This window comes from Dryobates pubescens, chromosome 4, assembly GCF_014839835.1.
Source record: "Dryobates pubescens isolate bDryPub1 chromosome 4, bDryPub1.pri, whole genome shotgun sequence".
NCBI classification, from domain to species: Eukaryota; Metazoa; Chordata; class Aves; order Piciformes; family Picidae; genus Dryobates; species Dryobates pubescens.
The window spans coordinates 4,534,887-4,560,365 of NC_071615.1; the positions used below are offsets into that span (position 1 = coordinate 4,534,887).

At 43.0% G+C, this 25,479-nt stretch overlaps 1 protein-coding gene across 2 annotated transcripts in view; it reads left to right on the forward strand.

The window, feature by feature from the left end:
- Window positions 1-25,479, forward strand: part of MAD1L1 (mitotic arrest deficient 1 like 1) — a 413,753-nt gene that overhangs the window by 25,208 nt on the left and 363,066 nt on the right. For both annotated transcript variants that reach the window (XM_054180345.1, XM_054180346.1), the window contains exon 10: window positions 20,108-20,194. In XM_054180345.1, coding sequence (XP_054036320.1) covers window positions 20,108-20,194 — 87 coding nt within the window. The remainder of the gene's footprint in view (window positions 1-20,107; window positions 20,195-25,479) is intronic.

Sequence of the window (25,479 nt, forward strand, 5' to 3'; positions counted from 1 at the left end):
TTAGGCTGGATGTTAGGAAGAAGTTCTTCATAGAAAGAGTGATTGGCCATTGGAATGTGCTGCCCAGGGAGGTGGTGGAGTCACCATCACTGGAGGTGTTTAGAAAGCGACTGGATGGGGCACTTGGTGCCATGGTTTAGTTGATTAGATGGTGTTGGGTGATAGGTTGGACTCTATGATCTCAAAGGTCTTTTCCAACCTGGTCTGGTAAATTCTATGAAATTCTGAATGTTCCTGAGTTATACCTTGCTGACCAGGTTATTTTCTGCTCTGATGAAAGAGTCATTCTCTTTCTGTGGTACACATGGAGCTGCTCACTGAGGGCTTGAAATCCTATTGACTTCTTTAAGGAAGTCAGAAATGGGGTTGTCTGAGAATGTTGGAGGAGTCAGCTGTTCATCAGTTAGCTTGGACAGCTTTTGGTGATACTTCACAGCTCTGCTGCTGGCTCACTTCAGAAGATGCTGCTTTGATCTAGCTATGACTTTTCTCTTTGCACTCAGCTTTGCTAGTATGTTTGCAAATAACATTTCTGACTGGGTGCTCTTTGTATCCCCAGAGTTAAAGCTTTGTGGCTTCAGGTGGTTTCTTGCAAATTTAACAGCCAAGGTTGATGGCATCAAACCTATTCTGTGACAAGCCTTTCATTTAGGCCTGATGGTTTCCAGTGTGACTTTGGCAAAGACATCATCTGCCTCCTGGAGAGCTGGCCCACTTGTCAAGGTGACAGAACACCTGTCGGCTCGCCTGTCTGCCAGTGGCTGGCAAGGGGAAATACAATTGGCACTTGGTGATGAGTGATCTGTTCAGAAGGCTGGTAGAGTGAAAAAGTGCTTTTGGTTTTTTTCCAGTTGTGTAGACAAAGCTCTTGGAAAATGTGTGTGCCTCTGTCTACATGGCTTAGGAGAGCTGCTAAAGACAAACATGCTATTTCTCCATGTCTTTTAACTACAGTTAGGTAATGAAAATAACCTTTTTCTCTAAAATACTTGCCTGCTTCTTGAATCCTGTACTGTTACTTTCAATGTGTGTGTCTAGGTCAGTAGAGTTTCACAGAATCCTAGAATACTAGGTTGGAGGGGACCTTAAGGATCGTCTGGTTCAACCTTTCATGGCAAAGGCACAATCTGCATGAGGTGGCCCAGCCAAATCTTAAGTGTCCAGTGTTGGGGAAAAGTTTGGAGGGTACAAATGAAGCCCTTTCCTGTGTTTTACAGTCAGCCATTCTGGTTTATGTTTTCATGATGTACATTGGTTAAGTATTTTCCAGAAGCAATTGTCATGGATGGTCTCCAGTTAGTGGTTCAGTGTCAGGCAAACCTGGTAATACAGGCTTGAAAGAACTGTACTTTTGTGCCTGAGATTGTAAAGGCTGCAAAATACCAACCTGACCCTTCAGAACTGAAACATCAGAAGGACAGGTACCAAAGTTTTAGCCTTATCAGCCTGTGGCTTTAGTCAGGAAGAGCAAGATGCTTCTGCTATTAAGATGGGATTCAGGCCTGCGGTGTGGGGACAAAATCACTGCATGGAATTTGATGGAATTGTATCTGACAAGAATCTTGCTGACAGCTTCAAACTGCATGTGAATTTTCATAGTTTTAAGGAGCTGTCTCCCACTAGGTTGTGTATCTTTTTCAGTGCTTGATAATTTGCTATCATTAGGTCTGTGTATGCTGTCCCCTGCATCTTCCTTGCTGTGCCAGGGGAGGTTAAAGGACTTAGCTGAGACGAGAAGGAAATAACTACCTTCTCCTCCTCGACAAACTCCTGTGTTTGTCAGAGGCAGCTTGAGGGCTCAGGTTGTCTTCCTGTTGTGGAAGAGCTGCAATTCCCTTCTGTCTGAACAATAAGCTTTGTATCTGTTTGTACAGTAATGAACTGCTTTTGTTTCCTTCAGAAATGTGCTCTGCTGTCTGGAGCGTTTCCATTTACAGACAACCCTTGCCAAATTAATTTTATTTAATTATCTCCCAGGGCTAAGCTTGAATACATTTTGTGTTAAATTCACTGTTTCTCCCTCTTCTGAACGAAACGGACTTAATATCCTTGTTAAAATCTGATTAAAACTAAAATTGAGTTTTTTGAAGTCTGATTATCCCATGAAATGGAATTTTTAAACCTAATTATGAATGGATTTGCATACATTTTTAGCACCATTGAAAAGAAAGTTGAAATAAATTTATTAATGAAATCTGCTGCCGCTGTCTCTTTGGGCCATGGTGATTGCTAGAGAGGAAAAGAGGAGGGAAGGCAGAAGTAGAAGCCCTCCCTCTTTTGAAACGGATTCCTCCCCTCCCCCTCCTCCCCCCAAATTAATTGAAGAGCTGGTTTGACCCTGTCTCATTTTTATTCCTCTCTGCCACATGGCCCAATTTAAGTAATTGATGGCCTTTCAGAGGGTAACTATACAGCTGAGCTGGTTTTGTGTTTTTAAAGCCCTTGTGCTTTCTGCAGGGAGGGTGTGTGTGGGGGGGACACAACATTTGTTTCAACTATTATGTTCTTCCCCTTCCTTTCTGAGGTAGCCCTGATACCAAATCAATAGGCAGCTCTCGTTTCTCCTTTCGGAGGAGCTGTGTTTGAGCATTTATTTTAAGCCTGGTAAAAAATGGATAGTTTTACAGACTGTGGAGGCTGTGCACATGGGATTTGTGATTGTTTATGTAGTTCCCTGGGTTGGAAGCAGAAAAGTTTATTTGTAAGATGTATTTGAATCTCTTGCTACAGTAATTGTGCCCATTCCCCCAGGAGTTTTAAAGTGGTCCTCTCTGGAAAAAGGAGTGCCAGTGGAGGATGTATCTGCTTGTCTTGAGTTCAGCTTCCTTGAAGCAGTTGCAGAGGGCAGCAAGATGCCTGTGCAGAGAGGCAGTAGTTTCACACAGGGGCTCGTACTGTTGGACTTTACTGTGTGTTGCTTGCACTGATTGCAAAGTTCATCTCCTTACCTTCTTTTTTCTCCCCCCCAGTCAGTTCCCCATTACTCAGGCTTGCAAAAACCTCCCTGCATGCATGATTACAGGATGTTAAGAGTGTCATCTGTCTGTCATATGCTGCGTGCAGATTTTTTTTGGTTTGTTTGTTTCCTGTCAAAAAAAATTATAGTAAATGTGGCAGAAAAAAAGGTGTTTCAGCAATTCTGAAATCCTGGGCTTGATCCATGACTCAACAAAGAGTAAACACTCAGCATGTGCCCAAGTGTTCTGTAAGCATTTGCATTTGCAAAGTTCCTTTTGAGCGGAGGGACTTGTGTTCGGTATGCCTTTGTTTTCGATCCTGCCTTTGCAAAGGTTAAGTATGAAGCAGAGTGAAGATACCTAGTTCTCCAAGGCATGCCTCATTCTGGCAGTGTTTCTTTGAGGTGCTTCTGAAGTGGAGAATTTTCTGAGGGCAGCCATGGTTCAGCAGAGGAAGGGAGGGTTGAGCTGCGATGGGAGGAAGCTGTTAGCTGGCAAATGCTCAAGTTATCAACCACAGTGGCTGAAGTACATGGAAATTTCTTCCTCGGTAACAAAACAGTAGAACCTGAGAATTCAGAGAAGCTGAGGAGGAAAGAAACTAACTGTGGTAGCTCTGCACCAGTGACTTGAAATTGTTTTGTGGTTTAATGACTGCAGGTTTCATTTGTGCTTGCTCAGGGAAACTGTTGTCCAAGCTGGATGCCTTTAGCATCTGAGTTATGGAATATCATGACTGGGACTCCCATTTACACTTGTGTTATAAATACTTTGCAGTATCTTCCCAATCAAGCTCAAGTGGAGTCTGAGGAGTTAGGGTATTAGATGCACCTTTTCCTGAAGTGTACAAAACTGCAGTCAGGCCAGCAAGGAGCAGAACTGGGAAGCTGCTGATGGTGGAAGAGCAAGGAGAAGATCTGCAGTGGGGGCAAACATTGTGAAGACTTCCAGAAGGAAGGGGTTTTTTTAACTCTTTGTTGCCTGGTTGGTTCTGTTCCCACAAACCATTGTATTTTCTGTGGTGAACAGATGGTAGTCCTGGGTGCTGTGTTGTACAGTGGGGTGAAATAAAAAGATCTTGAAGCTAAATGTGCAAGCAAGGAAAGATGCACAAGTGATGTGAAACAGGGATGTTTGTTTGTTTCTTTTAATGGACAGATCAGGACCTCTTGGTCTTCTGTCAGCACATTTCAAATTTTAGATACTGCTTGTCATCTAATTTTATTAGAATACAAATAGAATAAACCAGGTTGGAAGAGCCCTTCAAAATCATTGTGTCCAACCTATCATCCAACACCACCTAATCAACTAAACCATGGCACCAAGCACCCTATCAAGTCTCCTCCTGAACACCTCCAGTGATGGTGACTCCACCACCTCCTCAGGCAGCCCATTCCAATGGGCAATCACTCTCTCTGTGTAAAACTTCCTCCTAACCTCCAGCCTAAACCTCTCCTGGTTCAGCTTGAGACTGTGTCCTCTTGTTCTGGTGCTGTTTGCCTGGGAGAAGAGACTAACCTCTGCCTGTCTACAACCTCCCTTCAGGTAGTTGTAGAGAGCAATAAGGTCACCCTACTGAGTCTCCTTTTCTCCAGGCTAAGCAACCCCAGCTCCCTCAGCCTCTCCTCATAGGGCTTGTGTTCCAAGCCCCTCAACAACTTTGTTGCCCTTCTCTGGACATGCTCCAGCAAGTCAACATCCTTCCTAAACTGAGGGGCCCAGAACTGGACACAGTACTTGAGGTGTGGCCTAACCAGTGCAGTGTACAGGGGCAGAATGACCTCCCTGCTCCTGCTGGCCACACTGCTCCTGATCCAGGCCAGGATGCTCATGTTCAGCCTACCATCAACCAGCACCCCTAGGTCCCTCTCTGCCTGGCCGCTCTCCAGCCCAGCCTGTAGCACTGCATGGGGTTGTGGCCAATGTGCAGAACCCGGCACTTGGATGTGTTGTGTCCCCCCCTAGTAGCTTCCAGCATTGAAAGTGACTAAAACTTGATAGCAGGAAGCCAAGATGGTGTCAGAGTGCTTGTGACACCAATCCAGTCCTTATCTTAATCCCAGTCACAGGAGCCTGTGGCAAAGACACAGGGAAGTCGTAATTGCTTTTGGCTGCTCTGGAGCCCGTGCTGGATGCAGGCAGCTGAGCTGATGCGCTGGTTTTGGAGAGGGAGCTGGCAAAAGGAGAGCAGTAATTGCTGCAGTGCCACTGTTTACATCTCTAATGCGATTACAGCAGCTCCACTTTCTGTGAACAAGTCTTAAAGTCTGCTGCTATTTTCTTCTAACATGAATTATTCATTATTTATGGATGATGGTGATTGGGGTTTGGCTTTCACAGGCAGGTTTATTATATCCACTTAGCTCTGACTGCTTTGGCATGCTCGAAGACTCGAGTTATTTTTCCCAGCATTTGTTCTTAATGTTCATTATTCTGCTTGATGTTAAAACTTTTTGGAGTGTGTAATTCCACTCTGGTTTTGGGAAGGAGAGACTGAGGGGAGTTTTGGGTTTGTTTTGTTCTTTTTTGGGTGGGAAGCAGAGGAAGAGCATTCTGTTTAAATCTGTCCTTATTGCCACAGCTGAGGGCAACTGATCTATTGTCATGGCATGTCAAAGGACTTGGATGTGCTGCTGGGGAGATTGGGATGCTAAGGAAAGAAAGCAGAAATTCAAAATGAGGTGGGTTTGATGTTCTCTGCCCTTGAGGGAGAGTGGTTCTGAGGGCTGATGTGACTGGGATTTTGTGCCATCCTTTCGTAATGCTGGGGTCCCAGCACCGCTGGAGCAACAGTGGAACTCTTTGGGTTCTTCTAACAACTTGTGTCATCTGCTTTGTCCTGGGACTGCAGTATATTTGGCTCTACAACTTGTGTCATCTGCTTTGTCCTGGGACTGCAGTATTTTTGGCTCTACAACTTGTCATCTGCTTTGTCCTGGGACTGCAGTATATTTGGCTCTTGCTGTGTCTCGTGTTTGTTAGTAGATGCCTAGGGCTGATGTGCTAATGGGCTTCCACAAAACTTCTGCTCTCAAATGTTGGTTGTCCTTCACTTTGAATATTACATTTTTAGCAACTTTCTTCTCCCCTCCCCCTTTCTCCCCCCCCCCCAAAAAAAGTCTGAGAGAGAATTACTGCATTTGTTTAAAGTTCTGAAAGCTTTTTTTTTAGCTAAACAGTTCAAAGAGCACATCTCACTAATCAGAGGAATGTTTTTGTGTCCCCAGGGTGGTCACAGTGTTTTAATTGGAACTCAAGCTTCTTTGAAGTCCTTTTTAATCCTCCCTGAGCTGGGGGAGCGGGTTTGAAGGCAGCCCTGTAAATCTGAGATGTCTTCGTTTTATTTACATGTGTCTGGGGATGTGTGTAATTCATTTTCCTGAAGTTAAGCTCACTTGCCAGCTTCTGGACAGCTGAGTGAGAAATATGCTTCATTAAGTGGGGAGGCCTGAGACAGATGGTGGGGGGGGTTATAGATAGTGAGCTCATGTGCTTATGGATTTGTTAGAGCCAGTAACTGAGCAACAGGCTCGAAATGGTAAATGAACTCAATGGGAAATGATGTGATAGCTAAATGTGAGGCCAGACTAAGCAAAAAGCTAGGATTTAAACTCATGTTTTAGGATTAACTTGTTAGTGTGGCACTCAAAATTAGCATTGCACACTGATAGTTGAATGCTTTACGAGCTAAGAAACAAAAGATTTAAGGTACAGCTCTTAACAGTGGGTAGCTTCAATCATAGAATGGTTTGGGTTGGAAGGGACCTTCAAAGGTTGTCTAGTCCAAACCCCTGCAGTCATCAGGGATGTCTTCAAATAGATCAGATTGCTCAGAGCATTGTCCAGCCTGACCTTGAATATCTCCAGAGATGGAGCCTGGATAACCCGTTCCAGGGTGGAACACCCTCATGGTAAAGAACTTGTTCCTAACATCCAGTCTAAATCTCCTCTAATTTCAAACCATTGCCCCTTGTCCTATTACTACAGGTCTTTGGAAACAGTCCTTCTTCAGCTTTCTGGTAGGCAATCTAGATGTCAATACAGGCTGGGGGATGATGAAATTGAAAGCAGCCCTGCAGAAAAGAACTTGGGGGTGCTGGTGGATGAGAAGCTGGACATGAGCCAGCAGTGTGCACTTGCAGCCCAGAAGGCCAATGGCATCCTGGGCTTCATCAAAAGAAGCATGGCCAGGAGATGGAGAGAGGTGATTTTGCCACTTTGCTCAGGGAAGACCTCACCTGGAGTGCTGTGTCCAGCTCTGGAGCCCTCAGCACAGCAAGGACATGGACCACAAAAAATGGGGTGGGGTTGGCACACCTCTGCTACGAGGATAGGCTGAGCAAGCTGGTGTTGTTCAGTCTGGAGGAGAGAAGACCCTTTGGGAAACCTAATAGCATCCTTCCAGTATCTGAAGGGGCCTAAAAGAAGGCTGGGGAGGAACTGTTTCCAAAGACCTGCAGTGATAGGACGAGGTGCAATGGTATGAAAAGAGAGAAGATTTAGATTGGATGTTAGGAAGAAATTCTGCACCAGGAGGCTGGTGGAACGCTGGAACAGGTTGCCCAGGAGGTCATTGAGGCCCCATCCCTGGAGATACTCAAGATCAGGCTGGACAAGCTGCTGAGCAACCTGCTCTAGTGGAGCATGTCCCTGCTGACTGCAGGGGGGATGGCCTAGGTCCCTTCCAACCCAAACCATGTGATGAATATGATGCTGCTGACAACACAAACATTCTCCTTAGGCATTTTCTACATCATTTGTTCCACTGCTGCTTTTCCTGTTAAATATAATCATTTATCAGCTCTATGTTTTCTGTACTTCAATAAGGTTTTTAACCTCCTGTATTTACTGAAATCAGAATGTTTTACATTCTGATTCTGCCAGAGGTGAGCTATCTGCTGTGAAAAGCTTTGAAATAGTCTCTGCTTGAGTTTGGATAGTTTTTAATTAATCGAAGCAACAGGCTTGACCTCAATTTTCTGTCTGAAAGAATCACTTAGTATTCCATTGAATTTAGAAGCAGTATGCTTTTCATTCTCTCTTAAATTGTCTTCAGAAGTATACCTGTGACTGATGGTGCTGGATGATATTAAAAATGCCAGTTAAAATAGCTTCTGCTGTAGCTTAAAGCTGCAATTTAAAGTGTCCATTCCTGCTGTGAGACTGAAGAGGTAGGTGATTGTGATCAGAAGTAAATAAGAATAACATATGGGATGTCAAATCAGTTTATAGAAAAGCAGCTGAAAATATGCTCTAGGCTCTCACAAGGGCCTGCAGGCAGTCATTAATGGCATTTCTCCTTGTTCAAGATTAGGGATTTTGTGTTACTGCTGGCTAATATTTTCAGCTGATAAGAGCCAGGGAAAACAATGTGCTGGATAAGAATGTTGAAAACAATACAAGAACTGCAGTGAATTAATATTCTGCAAGGATTATCTCAGACAGGTGTCAGAAGAACAAGACTATCAATTTAGAGTCATCTGTAAAGCAGTCTAATAGACCTACATTGTCAGTGCCTAGCCCTGGTTCCAGTGTTAGCTCAGTTCCTTATCAGACAGAAGCCCTGGGTATCACTAAAAGTGATGTCTCCACGTTAGTGATTTCCATGTGGGCAGAAGTTATGCCAGAAGGGTGTGCTGGATGCATGTCAGCTGTGGTTTGCTAATTGGTTTTGGTTTTCACCCCTTCCTTGAAAAGAAGTTGGTGGTGTCTGATTTCTAGGTTATTACCAAGTTTCTCCAAATATCTTGAGGTGACCCAGCAGAATGGAACTGGCAGAGGTTCAATAAATCATGTCAGGACTACTAACTTGGTCTGTTTATTTGCATAAACATTCTTGCCTTGATTGAAAGCTAAGGAGTTAAGTTTTTGACTTGGGATCCTTCTGTTGTAACCAACCATCTGTGCTGGCCTTCAGCTTAGTGAAGAGCAAGCTTCTGAACTAGCTTTTATTCATTGACATGAGACTTAAAAAGAGGAGCTGCTGCCTGATCTTCTGGCATTTTCTTTCATTACCTTTATTTCGACTGTCAGGACCACTCTCCCAGCATCCTGCAATCCCAGTAACTGGCTTGGAGTAGGTTTTGGGGTTTCTAATGATCCTCTGTTAAATGTTGTTTCTTTGAAAGATGCATCTGTCTATCCAGAGTTTGCTTCCCACAAGCATATCTTTGTATTTCAAGCTGTGGTTTGCAGATACCAATTTTTTGCTTATGATTACTTAAAATTGTCCAAATGCATTGGAAAAAAAAAATCTTAGGATGCCCCTGTGGTTAGACTAAATAATTGGTGTTCTGCTGTGATTCTGTTATGTAGATTAGGTTGATTTACCCCCTGCTCTACAGCCCCCTTGTGAAGCCTTAATTTTCCCCATCAAATACTTTACATTATCCTCTCTGTCCAAGTCTAGATTGTTCTACCTCTGCTGACAAATGCAAACTGCAGGAGAAACTACCCAAGTTATGACTCACTAAAATAAGTTATTTTATTAATTTCCTGGCTTCCCCACCCCCCCCTTTAGCTGTGGGGTGTGTGTGTGTGTTTTTTGTTCTCTCAAAGTAAGTTCATGATGGGGTAAAAGACTTAAAATAGCTTTCACTGCTGCTGCAGTAAGATGAAACATTACATTATTAAGGCTGTTTACATTGCGTGCTCGAAATCTTAAGGGCGGTAGGTATGAAATTGTATGCCACAATGATTTCTTTTCATCAGGATCATTAATGTATAATTGCATTCACTAAATTAAATTGCAGATTGATGGGGGGGGGGGAATTAAAAAAACCCCAACAACTCACACTTGCTTCTTTAATTGTAAAGGCTGCCCTGATATCTGCTCTTGTGTGAGCGATGACAGCCGGGTCTGAAAGTCCTTTAAGATGATTTCCAGCTTGGCTGCTTCTGTGCTCCTGCTAGTAAATAGCCAGAAGATGCTTTAGAAGTTTGTGTTTGTTTTCCTTTTTTATATTTTCCTTTTGAATTGATCCCTGATGGGTTGGGTTTCTTGGTTTTGTTCTTGAAGAAAGTTGAGCAAAAAAAAATTGTCATCCCCCTGATGTCATCTTAGAGCCTTGATTAGTACAAGGCTGTAATTGGTTTAGAATTCCAAACTGATTGTGACCCTTTAAGAGTTACCCTCCTTAAGGCAGGTTTTATTGATTGTGTTTTGTTGTTTTTTTGTTTTTTTTAGTAAGAGATGGAGCAATGATGATCTTTGAGGTCTCTTCCAACCTTGGTGATCCTGTGGGTGCCCCAGTTCAAGAGAGACAGGGATCTGCTGGAGAGAGTCCAACAGAGAGCTATGAGGATAGTTGCAGGACTTGAACATCTCTCCTATGTGGAAAGACTGAGAGCCCTGGGGCTGTTTAGTCTTGAGAGGAGAAGGCTGAGAAGAGATCTTATTAACATCTATATAAATATCTCACAGTATCAGGATGAAGGTGCCAGGCTCTTTTTGGTGGTGGCCAGTGATAAGACAAGGCTCAGTGGGTACAAGCTGGAACACAGGAGGTTGAAACTCAACACAAGGAGGCACTTCTTTACAGTGAGAGTGCTGGAGCCCTGGAGCAGGCTGCCCAGAGAGCAGGCTGTCTCCTTCTCTGGAGACTTTCAAAACCTGCCCTAGGTGATCCTGCTTTGGCAGCGGGGGTTGAACTGGATGATCTCTGGAGGTCCCTTCCAACCCCTAACGTTCTGTGATTCTGTGAATGCTGAGATAAAATGAAAAAATAGAGAAGAGTGGGGTGGAGAAGTCAATGCTGAGGAGCAGAGTGCAGTTGTAGGCAGCCTCTGTTGCTAGAGGCCAAGGGCTTTCCTTAGTCACACCCAAACAACAGTTTGAAAGCATTTCAAAGGTTCTTATGGATTAGGGACTCCAATATGGCTTCTGTGCTTCCTTGATAACCTGAAACAGGCAAAAGGGAAGACTTTAAGAACTGGTTTTTGTGTGTTGGGAAGATGTAGGATATGGCACATATGGTAGCTTTGCAGATATTCCGCATGCTTCTGGAGTTGTCTATTAAATGGTTTATTGTTGTTTTTTTAACTGTGTCATTTTATACAACTGAATTCAAGCCAGATGAAGTTCCTTTTTTTGCTACAGCATGATTGAAATATGTGAACTCTCTCTCCCTTTTTTTTTGTTTTTGGTCCTGTGGGATCAGGCATAGCAGTGTGTGCTGCCAGTAGGAATTGATTTCATCTGTATCATAATACCAAAATGATTGTTTCTTGGGTTTTGTCTGAGGAGAGAGTCAAGCAAAGCATGCTTTGATTGTTTTGAAAATGTCAAGCAAAAGTAAGAGTTTTAGTCAATACCCTTTTTATTATTACTTATTTATGCTACAGAGCATGAGCTTTTGTGCCAAAAGCCCCAAAGAGTGGCATCTGAGTAGAGAGCCAGCTCTGTTTGGCTCTGGTTGTACCCAAGTGGTCAGCCTTGGGCTGTAATGTGGAACAGCAGAGCAATTAAAGGCCATCCCTGTGGGTTAGCAGTGGTACAAATTGAGCTAGTGTGAGGATATACTTGTCATTGCTAGGAAACTCAAGATAGTTTAGGCTGGTTTTCTGGTTAACTCTCTGTTTTCCTTGCTGCTTACATACTTCTTTGGTGATGGTATGTCATTTTTCTGTTTAAGTTAGTTTTGACTCTTAATGAAGTCTTGCCAGTAGCAAAGAGAGATAGAGACAAGTTCAATTATTCATCCACCCCAGAACCCAGTGTGTGATATGATGGTGGATCCCTTACAATACAGGCAGCCTGACTTCTCACCAGTGTTTGAGAGCCAGACTGATGGTTCATGTCTCACCCTAGAGCACCCTTACTGCTTTGTCCATGTGGCTGATGCTACCTGACTCAGAGTGGAGTACTGTAAGATCAATGAGAGCTTGAGGATATGTTTTGATGAGAAGACAGCTGAGCCAGTTGGCAGCTGCTTGTTGAAATGGGAAATTTTAGCAAGCTGATTCAGACCTTCAGTGGCAGAAAATGGACCAAGGGGAAAGCAAATGACTGCCCCTTCAGTGGCAGAGGGCAATTAGATTTGCTCTGGCCAAGTTGCACCCACAGAAGGCTGAGAGTCTACAGCGGTGTGAGCTGGACCCTGTTTGGAAAGGCATCGCTGGCCTTGCTGTGCAAAAACCTCAGCCATGTGCTCTAGCACTCTTTCAATCAAACTGTAGAAAATTGCTTCACCATGACCTCTCAAAGCTCTAAACCACATGTTGTTTGATTCAGTATGCAACGAGCTGACTTCTGGGCAAGGATCTGGAAGGGGGAAAAAATGCTGATTATTTTTTGTTTCTTACCTTTCAAATCCACAAGTCTGGTGCTAGTATATATGTTTACTTTCCCTCTCTTGAGGTCTGTTCAAGCCTTTCACTTGCAATCTGACATTCAACTAATCTGAAACCAGCCAAGTTTCAGTGGTTTGTTCTGTGCTTACTGTGTGCAAGGGTTGAGAAGGAAGTGTGGAATGTTGAGATGCCCACCAAATTAGGATTTGTCTTGTCAAAAGTAAGATGAAATTAATTTTGCTGAGCTCTTAAGTACATCTTTAAAGTAGAAATGAAACTTTCAAGATTACTTGTTATGATGGCATGTTGTTAAGTTTGGGAGGAAGAAGCCATTTTTCATTCAAACACCCAAAAAGTCTTTTGAGTTGCACCTAAGATGTCTTGATTGGAATAATTCCTAATTTTACAATTGCTTCAGAAGACATATTTCAATTGTCTTTAGAATTGTCAAGGCACTTACAAGCACTTAAAATGCTTTCTTACAAATAAGTTGTTCTGCTTCAAGTGGTTAATGGAGACCTTTGCTTGGGTAAAGAGCAGTTGGATTTGTTGAGTCTTATCTGTACACAAATTTGAGGTTTCTAAATGGAGGCAACCTTAGGAGCTGAGATTGCTTATTGCCTTCACTTATACTTCAGATTCCCTCTGTTCACTTTGTACATGAAAGATTAAGCATGGAGTTTATTGGAGAAACAGCAATTAAGGTATACCTGAGCTTTGCTCTGTTTGTTAGCAGCTCTCAGTACCTTCATTTGAATGAATAAAGGGGTAGGTGATTGCTCTTCAAAACATTTTAATCAAGCTGCCACACAACATTAAATGTGTCCTAAATGCCTAGGAAATGTTGAGAATTTATTTTTGTGAACACTGTGTGCAGCTAATTCTTTACTGTATGGATTAGTTAATGTAGTGAGCACTAGAAAGGAAGGACGTAGGCATGGAGACACTCGCAGATAGGTGTAACAGGCTGGACTGGTGCTTGAAGAGACCATTTTGCAAGAGCTTCACTGTTGTGAAGATTAACTCTCTAAAGTTCCAGGCCTGGACACCAAATTTTAGTGGCAATGTTGTCTTCTAGTGTGGTGAAGGGGAGCTAATGTATGCTCCCAGGGAGGCAGTGCCATATTTCAAGGGGAAAGGAGTGTTGAGACAAACTTGGAGTTAGTATGACCAAATCAAACTTAAGGACTCTCAGTTGCTATATCTTGGGATTAGGATGTTTTGATTATTGTAATTTGCTGTATTTTGCTTGAAGGACAGGTCATGCAGGAACTGAGCTGCTTTTGGACTTGCTGCTGGAGTTTAACACATAAAGAAGCAGGAGTCCTGTAAACCAGAGACAGAAGAGTTAAAGCAGTTATAGAGCACAAATAAACAAATAAGATGTTTGGGGGACTAGCTTCAAACATACAGGAAGAAACTACTGCAGACATTTCACAGCCTTTCTAATCACACAGAAATATTTAAAACAACTAAAATGCCTTTCCAGAAGCCTTCTGTTGTTGTCATGTTATCATTCCGTGTTTGTTCTTCAGGTGCTGTTGTTTTCCTGCCTAGCAAGAAGATGAAATTAGTTTTTAAGAGTAGGAAAAGGTCCTTTTTGTGGAGAGGTGGATATCAAAATCTTCTGCTGTTTCTTATACTTGATATAAAACCAGAGAAAGGAAAAAATGCAGAAATTATACTGTTAGCAGACTGCAGTTAAAAAAACCTCCACCCTGCAGAACAAACAAACAACAACAACAACAAGCCCAACCCAAACAAAACAAAAACCCCACCAACTTTGGAAGCAGTTTTTAATTGATGAGAAAGGGCATGTTTATTGCTGCCTTTCTGCGCCTGCTTCTCTTACTTTGGTAAAGACTTCTGTCTCTGGTCTTTGTCAGTGAATTATGCTGAAGTGTAAACCAGTTCATGGATCCATGTAAAATGTAGTGCCAAAAAAACCCCCTAGGAATATTCCATTTCAATTTAATATCACTTAATTGAGCCCAATCTGCGTCATCAGATGTTCAGACTGAGTTAAAACTAGAGAGAGCAATGATAATTCAACAGACTTGCAAAAGAAGTTAATTCTGAGTAATTTGGTATTGTAAGTGTGGGTTTTGTTTGGTACTTTCAAGCAAATTTAATTTAAAAGGGAATAAAAAAAAAAAAAAAGGCAAGCAGCAGTGAGGAACATTAGACCTCCAAACGGAGCTAAGTGCCTCTTTTGCTGTGTAATTTTACTTCTATCTTGCACTTCCAGAGTTAAAATGTAATGACAGATCTCGGGCTATGGTGGAATCTCTTCCTTAGCTGTCAGTTCAGAAATGTTTTATAGAAGCAATCAGAAGTTGTCATTCTAATAAATTATGAATTCAAAAGTATTCCCACTTTAACATCTTGAGTACTGTGTCCAGTTCTGGGCCCCTCAATTTAAGAAGGATATTGAGACACTTGAACGTGTCCGGAGAAGGGCAAGGAGGCTGGCGAGAGGCCTCGAGCACAAGCCCTATGAGAAGAGGCTGAGGGAGCTGGGGTTGCTTAGCCTGGAGAAGAGGAGACTCAGGGGAGACCTTCTGGCTGTCTACAACTACCTGAAGGGAGGTTGTAGCCAGGTGGGGGGTTGATCTCTTCTCCCAGGCAACCACCAACAGAGTAAGAGGACACAGTCTCAAACTGAACCAGGGGAAGTTTAGGCTGTAGGTGAGGAGAAAGTTCTTCCCAGAAAGAGTAATTTGCCATTGGAATGTGCTGCCCAGGGAGGTGGTGGAGTTCCTGTCTCTGGAGGTGTTCAAAAAAGGACTGCATGTGGCACTTGAAGCCATGGTTTAGTTAGTCATGGGGTGTTGGGTGATAGGTTGGACTTGATGGTTTCTGAGATCTTTTCCAACCTTATTGATTCTATGATCTTCATCTGCTTGTTGAGTCTTGGTTTAATTCAGCTGCTAATCCTCAGCATGTAACTGTCATAGTATATACTGCAGTGGTAACAGGACCTTAACTAAGGTGCAATGGAGTGTTCTAGCAAATGCCTGTGAAGTGTCAGAGTGCAGTGGAGAAAGAAGGGGGGGGAAAAAAGCATTAAAAAAATTGCAGAAGCCATTTTCCTTGTTGGAAGCTAAAAAATGTGCCAGTGGGCACTTGAAAGTCATTGAATTACTTGGATGGGCATCCCCTTAAGTTAATTTTTCACTTCATTTGAGCAGTTTTAGGGTTTTATCGTTCTTGAATTGCTCCTTTTCAAATTATGTGCACTTCAAAGGAAGTTGAAGAGCTTTGGTTAACAGCAATTTTGTCCCTCTCCTGCCTTACTGTGCTGCTAAGCTGTGCTGGACCTAATTTACTAGTTTAAAGCAAAACCGAATAAATATCTTCTTTACAAATTAGTCTTCAATTCTCCTGTTTGTTTGGGGGTTTGATTTTTGCTTATTGCAGGAGGAAATGCAATCTCAGGATGAGATGGGGGACAAAGGAAAAATATTCTAGCATTTGGCTCCTTGTGCTTTTCCCAGGAGAAAGGAACTGAAGTTGGTGAGCTGCACTTGCATTTTTGCAAACCACTTTGCCATGACTTCTTTGTATTATCTTTATCATTCCCTAGCATGGGATTTAGTTCTAATAACTCTTGAATCATACCCTTAAGTGTGTTTCTTTCACAGCCCTTTGCACAGCTGGTGCAAGCTAAGTGTGTTTTCTTCCGTGGTTCTGTGAGCTCTGCTGCTGCACGGGGCAGGAAGCTGGGCAAGCATAGTGGCAGTGCAGAAAGCAGCAGCTTTTCAGTTCTGGGTATGTTTATGTGGGGTTGATTTCAAACTTGCCTCAAGTAGCCATAGTGGTTCAAGTAGTGTTGGTAAGCTGCACTTCTACAGATTCTCTTAGAGCAGACTTCTTGGAGTGGGTTTGGTATCAGCTGTTCCGTAGGGAATAGGTAGAAGGCAAAGGCTCTCAAGGCCAGAACATGTTACCTGTGCGTGTTGGGATGCTGACAAATTTACCTCTGCTTTCAGAAACTTGTGAAATGAGAGGACTGGTTGCAGCAGGGAAGCTGCTTGGTATTTGCAGTGCTTTGGGACTTGACCAATTCTAATTTGCTTCTTTGGGAGCTGACCAATTCTCTTCAGATGGAAAATTCATCTGATTTAATTTCATGGTGCGTGTAGTGCTGTTCCTCTACTTGGAACTGTGTAAATCTGGCTTTTGCCAAATTCTGTGTGATCAAGATAGGATGCAGACCTCAGAAATGGGCTTTGAAACCTCTCAATAAAGGTATTTGGTGACAGAGTGCAGGCAAGGGGCTCTGATCACCTGACATGATTTAGGTAGTACTCTTTTTTAGAGGGAGCTTTGACTTAATTTTGTTCCTTGTCTATGCTGTTCCACTTAAAAAAAACCCCCAACCAACAAACCCCTCTGTCTGATGCCAATAAAATGTCCTCTAGAACTAAGTATGGAGCCCAAACTGCCAGTTGCTACAACTGAGACTGGAAGCCAAGTGCTGATCTGAATTGCTGAGCAGAGGAGGATGATTGTTTATTTTCAATTGGAAATCTGTCAGTAGCCATCATTACTGCAAACTGTGGCTTTCATAAACCCATCTCATTTTACTATTGGTTTAATTTCATTTCTGTGTCTCAGTCCTATTGCATTATGCTATGGAGTTGTGAGAAAATGAGGGAAAAAAAATCAAGGCAATGTGTGTATATATAAAAAAATCATCTCTGCAATTTTTTCATTGATGTAGGGAACAGACACTGGTGTTGGGAGCTGGCACTCAACATGGCCAGAGATATGGCTGATATGAGCTATTCTTTGGATAAATCTGCTGTATTTGGGTGAATTATGAGTGGTTTAGAATGACATTTTTTTCAGAGCCTTGTTGATTTGACATGAAATTTTACCAAGATTGTCCATGTTGAAATTGGTGTGTCTGCTTACAGCTGCTTTCTGCCAAACTGACTGAATATACTCAGTCCATTTCTGCCTGATGTTTTCTGTTTTGCTTTGATTTTATTGCTCTCTACAGCTACCTGAAGGGAGGTTGTAGCCAGGTGGGGGCTGGTCTCTTCTCCCAGGCAACCAGCACCAGAATAAGAGGACACAGTCTCAAGCTGCACCAGGGGAGGTTCAGACTGGATGTTAGGATGAAATTCTACACAGAGAGTGATTGCCCATTGGAGTGGGCTGCCTGGGGAGGTGGTGGAGTCGACATCATTGGAGGCGTTTAGGAGGAGACTGGATGGGGTGCTTGGTGCCATGGTTTAGTTGATTAAGTGGTGTTGGATGGGATGATCTTGAAGGTCTCTTCCAACCTGGTCTGGTCTGGTCTGGTGTATTCTTTCTAAGTTTGTGGGTTTTTTAGCTTCTGGAGACTTTAGTAGGTGAAAGATATTGCAGTGGAAAGGCAAACACAACTGGTAATCTACCCCCCCCATCAGCACTGACAGAAAGTTGTTTTTATCTTTACCTTATCTCTAGGTTTTTCTAGTTAGAAACTATAGTGAAAAGACAACATCTGCTTCCTTAAATCATGGGGAAAAATCTGAGTCAGAGATCAGCTTCCTTCAGATAGAACCCTGCTGAAATCAGATTGCATCTTTATTTCTCTTCTGGTGTTTTTTTGCTATTTTTTTCTCTCTGCAGACAGTGTGGAGCATGTAGAACCAACTGCCTTCCACTTCCTGGCACATGTTATCATTTAGCTCTCCATTTATATACCAACACAAAGATCCTGAGTCCTCCAACTTGGAAAACAAAGCTAGAGAAGTGTTAGTTTTGAGTCCTGCTGAGCTGACAAGAAACCAGTGTTGTTTTCCCTCTTCTCTTGGGTGTTGTGGAGGTGTGGCTTGCATCAGAGTGGGTTGAATTAGTTCTCTAGTGTTTGCTCTGGTGCCCAGCCATTAAACAGCCTTCAGTAGAGAGATGATGAACTACTTTAATTAGGAATCCCTCTGGGCTCAGCTACAGGAGTTTTAAAACCCAGGTGCATAGTGGCTTAAAATTGCCTTATCTCTGCTACTAGAATGGAATTTTACATGTTTTAGGCCATTTGCAGGTTAGTATCTTGATTTCTTCTCATAGTTTACTTGGCCATTGAGTGTGGTGTCTTTGAAAGATCATGTTTCATCCTATGCTGAAGTGTTTCTTTGCTGCAGCAGGAGGCGAGACCACTGTCCATCAGTTTTACTATGTATCAACTGCTAAGGCTTTCATATAGCACAAATAGTATTAGGGACTGCAAAACTTTCTGCTGAAGAATGATACAAGTGTGCTGTTCTGGAAAGGGGATTGCCAGAACTGAATTCTGACTATCTGCATCAGTTCAGTGTTGAACATATTTTCACTTGGCTGGAAGTGACAGATGACTGAAGAAAAAAAGTGATGCCTTTTCTGTAGGTGAATAGTTGACTGTGTAGCGGCCACAGAAATGGCTTCTTTAGTCCTAGATTCACTCTGAACCCCAGTGGTTGAGCCAGAGGCACATTTCCTACCTGTTGATTTATTGGAGTGGCAGGAGCCTAATTTCAGGGCTGTATTTGAATAATGTAAAATCTGACCAAGCTTAATTTCATCTGCCAGCAACAGTGAAGCCTTTGCTCACATCCTGGAGGACACACCAGAATCTGTTTCCACAGGTTTCCCTTCTGCAAAACTAGCTTTGTACACACTCCCCATGAAAAAACCCTTTCAAGGTTTGGAGCACCCCTTTGGGGTGATGGATCTTGCTGTAGCAGAAGGGTGTACCCAGTACTACTGTGATGCCCTTTCCAGCTTTCTTTCCTTTGAGAAGTGTGACACAGATGCTTCTGTTCTGGGATAGGAAACCCTTTCCAGTGGCTCAAGAGAAAAATCCTGTATTTTTTCATAAGCTGCCATCATTTAGAGCTGAATCTCTTACACTCCTGATTTAAAGAGAGGTCTCCAAAAAGAGCAGTTATCTTCTGCAGAGACTGTTGATGTGAGATAGTGGTTTCTGGGATTGCCAGACCGGAGTTATCTTGATCCCATTCCACTAGCATTAAGAAATCATCATTGGACTTGATGGAAAAATAAACCTATTCCTGACAACTGCAGAGCTGTTGTTAACATCTGTAGAAATCTTTGATCTCTTTGACAAGAAAAGGCTATCAGAGTGGCATCTGAAGTGTTAGATAGAGCTCATGGATTATTTTTTGCTTTTCCCACCATAGCTCTGGAGTCATTGCTTGTGTGAGGACTCTGAAGTCAGCACACTGGTAATTGTGTGGGAAACAGGGCTTTGAGTCACCTGTGATGTAGCTGAACCTCTACCCTCTCAGAGACTATGCAGCAGTAGCCAGAGTTATTGAATTGTACAATCTATTTCCATTTTCTTCCTCCTTTTCTTACCTTCTTAATAATCTTGTGATCATGCACCACTGAGACTCCATAGTTGAGTAGTAATTAGAGTAATGCTGTATGCTCCTCCCTGTGAGATTGTGCTGAGCACAGGGAGGAGGAGTAGGCTGTGAACACCTGTTCTTATATACCTTAAAAAAGAGTCTGTGTGTTGGAGTGATATGTCTGTTCATCTGCCATGAATATTTATGCAGACTGCTTGCTTTCAAGAATTTGATCTTGCTGACTTCATGGCTTTAGGGTTGGTTTATGGGCTGAAGTGACCCAGTGATAAGATGCTGTGACTCAGGTGGTGGTTACAGCATGCGGGAATGGCTTTGATAAAAGCTGGACATGGATATGTAAGCTGGGCAGGATGCAACTCTGTGTCCTTCTAAAGGACTGCAGCAATTTTGGCCTCATCTGCTTTTGCTAAGACCTTTTTTTATGGTTTTGTATGGAACACAGATTTTTCAGCCAATGACTTGTTAAAAGTTTCTGGTTTTGTTTTAATTGTGTAGGACACCTGATGATCTCTCAAGGCAAATTGTGGCCCTGCAGCAAAGGGAGCTTGTGCTGAAAGAGCAGAACTCTACCATCACAAACAGGTGAGTGGTACCAATAGTAGATGCTAGTAGCAAGACACTGTTAAAGCACACAGGGGGAAAAAACCAAAAGGACTGCAAACTGAGGCAATGGTTCTTTAGATTTCCTTGCTGTTCCATGGAACCCTCCTTGCTACCTTCTGTCATTTCTCATGTTGATGGAAATGGTTTTTGCTTACTTTAATGCTTTCAGGAAGAAAAAGATGGAGAACTGCAGGCAGATGCAATGAAGACTTTATCCAGCTTTATTTTATAAGCTAAAGTGTTTGCAAGGGGAAGTGAGCTGCTTTCCCAGACCCATCTGGAAAGGGAATGTCACAGCAAAATGTGCAAAGTAGTTATGTGGGTATGGGAAAGGGAGTATGAGCCCTGGGGGCTGTGATTTAGCTGCTTAAAGGACCTGTTTATGTAGATGATGGTGGAAAGCAGGTTGCAGTTTTGGTGGCAAAGTACTGCTAGACTTTGTGAGGAGCAGTCTGTTTACAGAGTGAGATATGTATTTGAAACGAGAGTGTGTCTAAGCCTCTGCTCTGGTGTAGGAGTGAATATCTAATAGGGGAAAGGAATTTGTTTGCCAGAGATTAACTTTCCAGACTGCACTGGTTGCATGCAGCTTTTCTTAACACAGTTCCAGAAGGTGCTTTTCATACTTGATGAACACATTCTTGCTTCTCACACTATTTTCTTTCCTCACATGAGGAACCTCTTGTCTGTTCTTGTTAAAAGCAGTACCTCTGTCTCTCAGGAAGGCTCCTGGACTGTTTACATTGCCAAGGTGTTAGCTAGCCTGTCCAAGCAACACAAGTGTGGAGAATTTCAACCTTTGGTGTAAACCTGTTGAATGTAAAGGAGTCAAATCTTGCATGATTGAGCACTGGACAAGCACTCTTAGTCTGTCTTGGGCTGCATAATGTGTCTCCTGAGGTATGAGGTAGACTTTGGTTCAAGACATGATGGCGTTCTGGGCTCCGCCTTCCTAATGATGGGCAGGATTCAAGCTGGGTGTTAAAAGCTTTATGTGTGCTGCTACTGTTAATGGAACTGTTTAGTCAGTTGTAAAACTGTTAGTCAAGTGTAAATTCCCACTGTAGCCAGCCAAATTGTTTTGTGGTTTCTGCTGTGAACTTTAAAGGGGAAGGAAAAAAAAATACTACAAAATCTCCCCAGTATAAAAAAAGACATTTCCTGTATTAAAAGTAAGCCAAGCAAACCCTCACACCCACAGCTGATCAAATGATCAAACAAAGGAGGGATGGTAATATTTGAGTTATTGATTTTTATATAGATATATCATAGTATCAGTCATGGTTGGAAGGGACCACAAGGATCATCTAGTTCCAACCCCCTGCCATGGGCAGGGACACCTCACACTACATCAGGCTGTCCAGAGCCTCATCCAGCCTGGTCTTAAACACCTCCAGGGACGGGGCCACAACCACCTCCCTGGACAACCCATTCCAGGGCTTCACCACTCTCATGGGGAAGAACTTCCTCCTCATGTCCAGCCTGAATCTCCCCACCTCCAGCTTCATTCCATTCCCCCTAGCCCTATCACTACCTGATATCCTGAGAAGTCCCTCCCCAGCCTTCTTGTAACCCCCTTCAGATACTGGAAGGCCACAATTAGGTCACCTTGGAGCCTTCTTTTCTCCAGACTGAACAGCCCCAGCTCTCTGTCTGTCCTCATAGCAGAGGTGCTCCAGCCCTCTGCTCATCCTCGTGCTTGATATATATTTTATTTTATTTTTATTGTCTGCTTCTCACAGCCTGTCAGAGAAATGATTTTTTTTTTTCCTCCCTGAATTTACTAACAGCCAAGGGGAATCATCTGTTGGGGGGTTAAAAAAACCCAAAACCACCTTTTGGTGGTGCTTATTCATGCTGGATGTAATTGTGCCAATTTAGTTTAAAAATAAAAACCTGATTAAGGTTACTTTTTTATTTCAAGTGAAATGGGCTGTAAAGCTGCTTCAATTAGAACACTAACATCTTCTTGACGCAGTGCCACGTGTCGCTTTCCAGACCTGATGGCTTTGGCTGTCTTTTCCTTCCCATACCTTTTTGTTTTCTGCCTTCAAATGTTAGGCACTGAGATGCATTGTTAAAAACTTTTCATTACAGAGACGAGTTTAAAGTTCCCAGGAGAAAGCTTTGGGTCCTTGGAAATAAAACCTTGTTGAGGGGGGGAAGCAAATCTAATACTCTCTTTTTCCCTGAATGAAATCCAGATCTAGCTGATGGCCTTCCCTTTTATTTGTTTCATAATTGTGGTCTGTGTATTCCAGCACCATAACGTGTGATCATGACTCCCTCTAGTGATTGAGCCCAGCACTCCTCAGCTTTCTATTGTTTTGGTTTGGGGTTATTGGTTTTTTTTTCCAGCTTCAAGTTCTTTTGCCCTTCCTTGCAATGTGTTAAGTGCTCATGGTTTGATTTACACAGTGTGTGGTTATGTGTGAGTAGTGCCCTGGGCAGTACCAAGACAAAAGAATTTTTGCCTACCCGAATAGAATTAACCAGGTTGGAAAAGACCTTTGAGATCATCGAGTCCAACCTATCCCCCAACACCATCTAATCAACTAAGCCATGGCACCAAGCACCTCATCCAGTCTCTTCCTAAACACCTCCAGTGATGGTGACTTCACCACCTCCCTGGGCAGCACATTCCAATGGCAAATCTCTTCCTAACCTCCAGCCTAAACTTCCCCTGCTGCAGCTTAAGACTGTGTCCTCTTGTTCTGGTGCTGGTTGCCTGGGAGAAGAGACCAACCTCTGCCTGTCTATAACCTCCCTTCAGGTAGTTGTAGAGAGCAATAAGGTCACCCTACTGAGTCTCCTTTTCTCCAGGCTAAGCAACCCCAGCTCCCTCAGCCTCTCCTCACAGAGCTGTGCTCCAAACCCCTCCCCAGCTTTGTTGCCCTTCTCTGGACACGTTCCAGCAAGTCAACATCTTTCCTAACCTGAGGAGCCCAGAACTGGATACAGAACCTCTTCTATTAAAAGGAATGAGTTGGTGTAGATGCTTAAGAAAACATCAGCAGGAGCTGGCAATGAAGTGGAGAATTGCAGGTAAGGTAGTCCTGGCTTACCTGTTGCTACACTGCAACATGGATTGAACATGGCACTTGAAGCTGTGGTTTAGTTGTCATGAGGTGCTAGATGTTAGGTAATAGGTTGGACTTGATGAGTTCTGAGGTCTTTTCCAACCTGGTTGATTATGATTCTATTCTGTTCTATGTAGTTTAGTGGAGGAGGTGTTAGAGTGGAGAGTGGTGTTAAAGATGGTCTGTGGCCCTCTTCCCTAAGTGGCTGATACTGAGTCTTTGCGCAGTGCTTCTATATTTGGTCCTTGCTGAGCAGTTCAGTACAGGCAGAAGAGTGCCTGGAATGGTTTTTTGCAAGCTGATGAGTCTTTCTCTCTGTCTTTACACTGAGCCTTCACACTGCAGCCGCCTTGCTTTTTATTGCCATGCAGCTTTGCTCGACACATGAAATGCAGTTGGTCTCATTCTTCCATTCTTGAACTGCTTTCCACTATTGCTCTGTGTGGGGTTTTGGGTTTTTGTTCTTTTTAGAGACAGTGTTAATAACAGTAAAATGATAATAGAGGTCATCACATCACAGAAAGGCTACATTCATTACAAATCAGCCTTTGTACTGGCATTCCTCCTGCTTCTGGCTGGGGGACCTACAGCACAATCTGTATGTTCTGTAACCTATGCATTGCCAGTGCCTCACAGAGATCAGATGATGATGTGTATCATATTTGCTCTGTCACTCAGATGGGATGCTTTTAAACACAGAACCACAGGGCTGAACTTCACAGAAAAAGACCCTCAGGATCGCCAAGTCAAACTGATTTCCCGGACAGTGGGTTTAAATCCATTTGTTTTAGCAGTGATTTTGTGTTTGAGTTGTGTAGACTCCCTTGGATCTTGCTATTATTGCTGGGGAAGGAAGCCTTATGTGCTAGCATGGGGAAAGAGGAGAGGGTCACCCTTGCACTGAACACATAAGCAGCCAGCTCACTTCACAACTTCAGGATTGCTGAGTAATGTAGCTGAAAGTGCCATTAATAGCGCATGATGGAACCTCACTGCTGTTCTGAAGTGTGTTGCTACAAGTTGTGTAAATAGAGTAAATTATACTTTCAGTGGTAACAGCAGGGAGTATCTTGGAGCTCTGTAACTGCAGAGCAAAGATAACAATCCAGAGAGCTCAAAAGAAGATTGCTTAGGGCCACTTTGATAGCATGAAGTGTACCTGCTCTGCTGTACAAAAGGTAATGAAAGAAAGGTGTTTAATTAGTCAGTTTAACCATCCTCCCACCATTGGCTTAAACATGTTCCCCCCAGAGTGTGAAGGCTGTAGGTGTGGTATGTTGGAAATGTACTTTTTTCAGGAAGAGTTGATAGTTGTAGCTTATAATATGGAAAGTTGGCCAAATGGTTTCCAAGCTTTTGTCTTAAGGAAAAATGATGTAGTGGTTCAACTATTTTTGAGTATTATTTTTACAGCATCTTATTGGCATATTTGGAGTCTCTGGAGAGATTTTCCTAAACAACTCCTGGCAAAGCATTCTACAATTTGGAATGTAGAGGTAAAACTTCTCCTCTCATAAGTGTTGACCTCTGAGATGGCTAAGCATGGAGGAATGACACTGCTTATAGTTTGATCTTCCCTTCTCCACAGAGAGAGTTGTTAGCCATTGGAATGTGCTGCCCAGGGAGGTGGTGGGGTCACCATCCCTGGAGGTGTTCAAGAGGGGATTGGATGTGGCACTTGGTGCCATGGTTTAGTAGTCATGAGGTCTTGGGTGGCAGGTTGGACTTGATGATCTCTGAGGTCTTTCCCAACCTTGTTGATTCTATGATTCAGTTCTGAAAGACAAGCTACGAAAGTATTCTTTTCTGGTTATTTGCAGTCTGTCCCAAGGTGACTATTAATTTTCTACATCTACTCTCGTTGCTTCTGTGTAATATTGACTTTAGACCATTGAGGTGTCTTGTAGAAAGTCAAATACAAGGAAATGCAAAGGTGAAGTTAGTACTGAGCAGGATAAAGGCTGCAACGGAAAACAAAGAGCAGTAAATCTTTGGTTCTGGTGTCGGGATCCTGGAGCCTGATGGCTTATTCTCATCACCTAGTGTCAGAAACCCAGCCATGTGTTTTGACATACAGTTTCCTGTGTGAAAAGGGCGACACAGAATGTTTGAAAAAGTCATTTTCCCTCACCATGTGCTCCCAGAGTTGTGTGAAGAGACATGGTGGTTTACTGCCTTTATTTG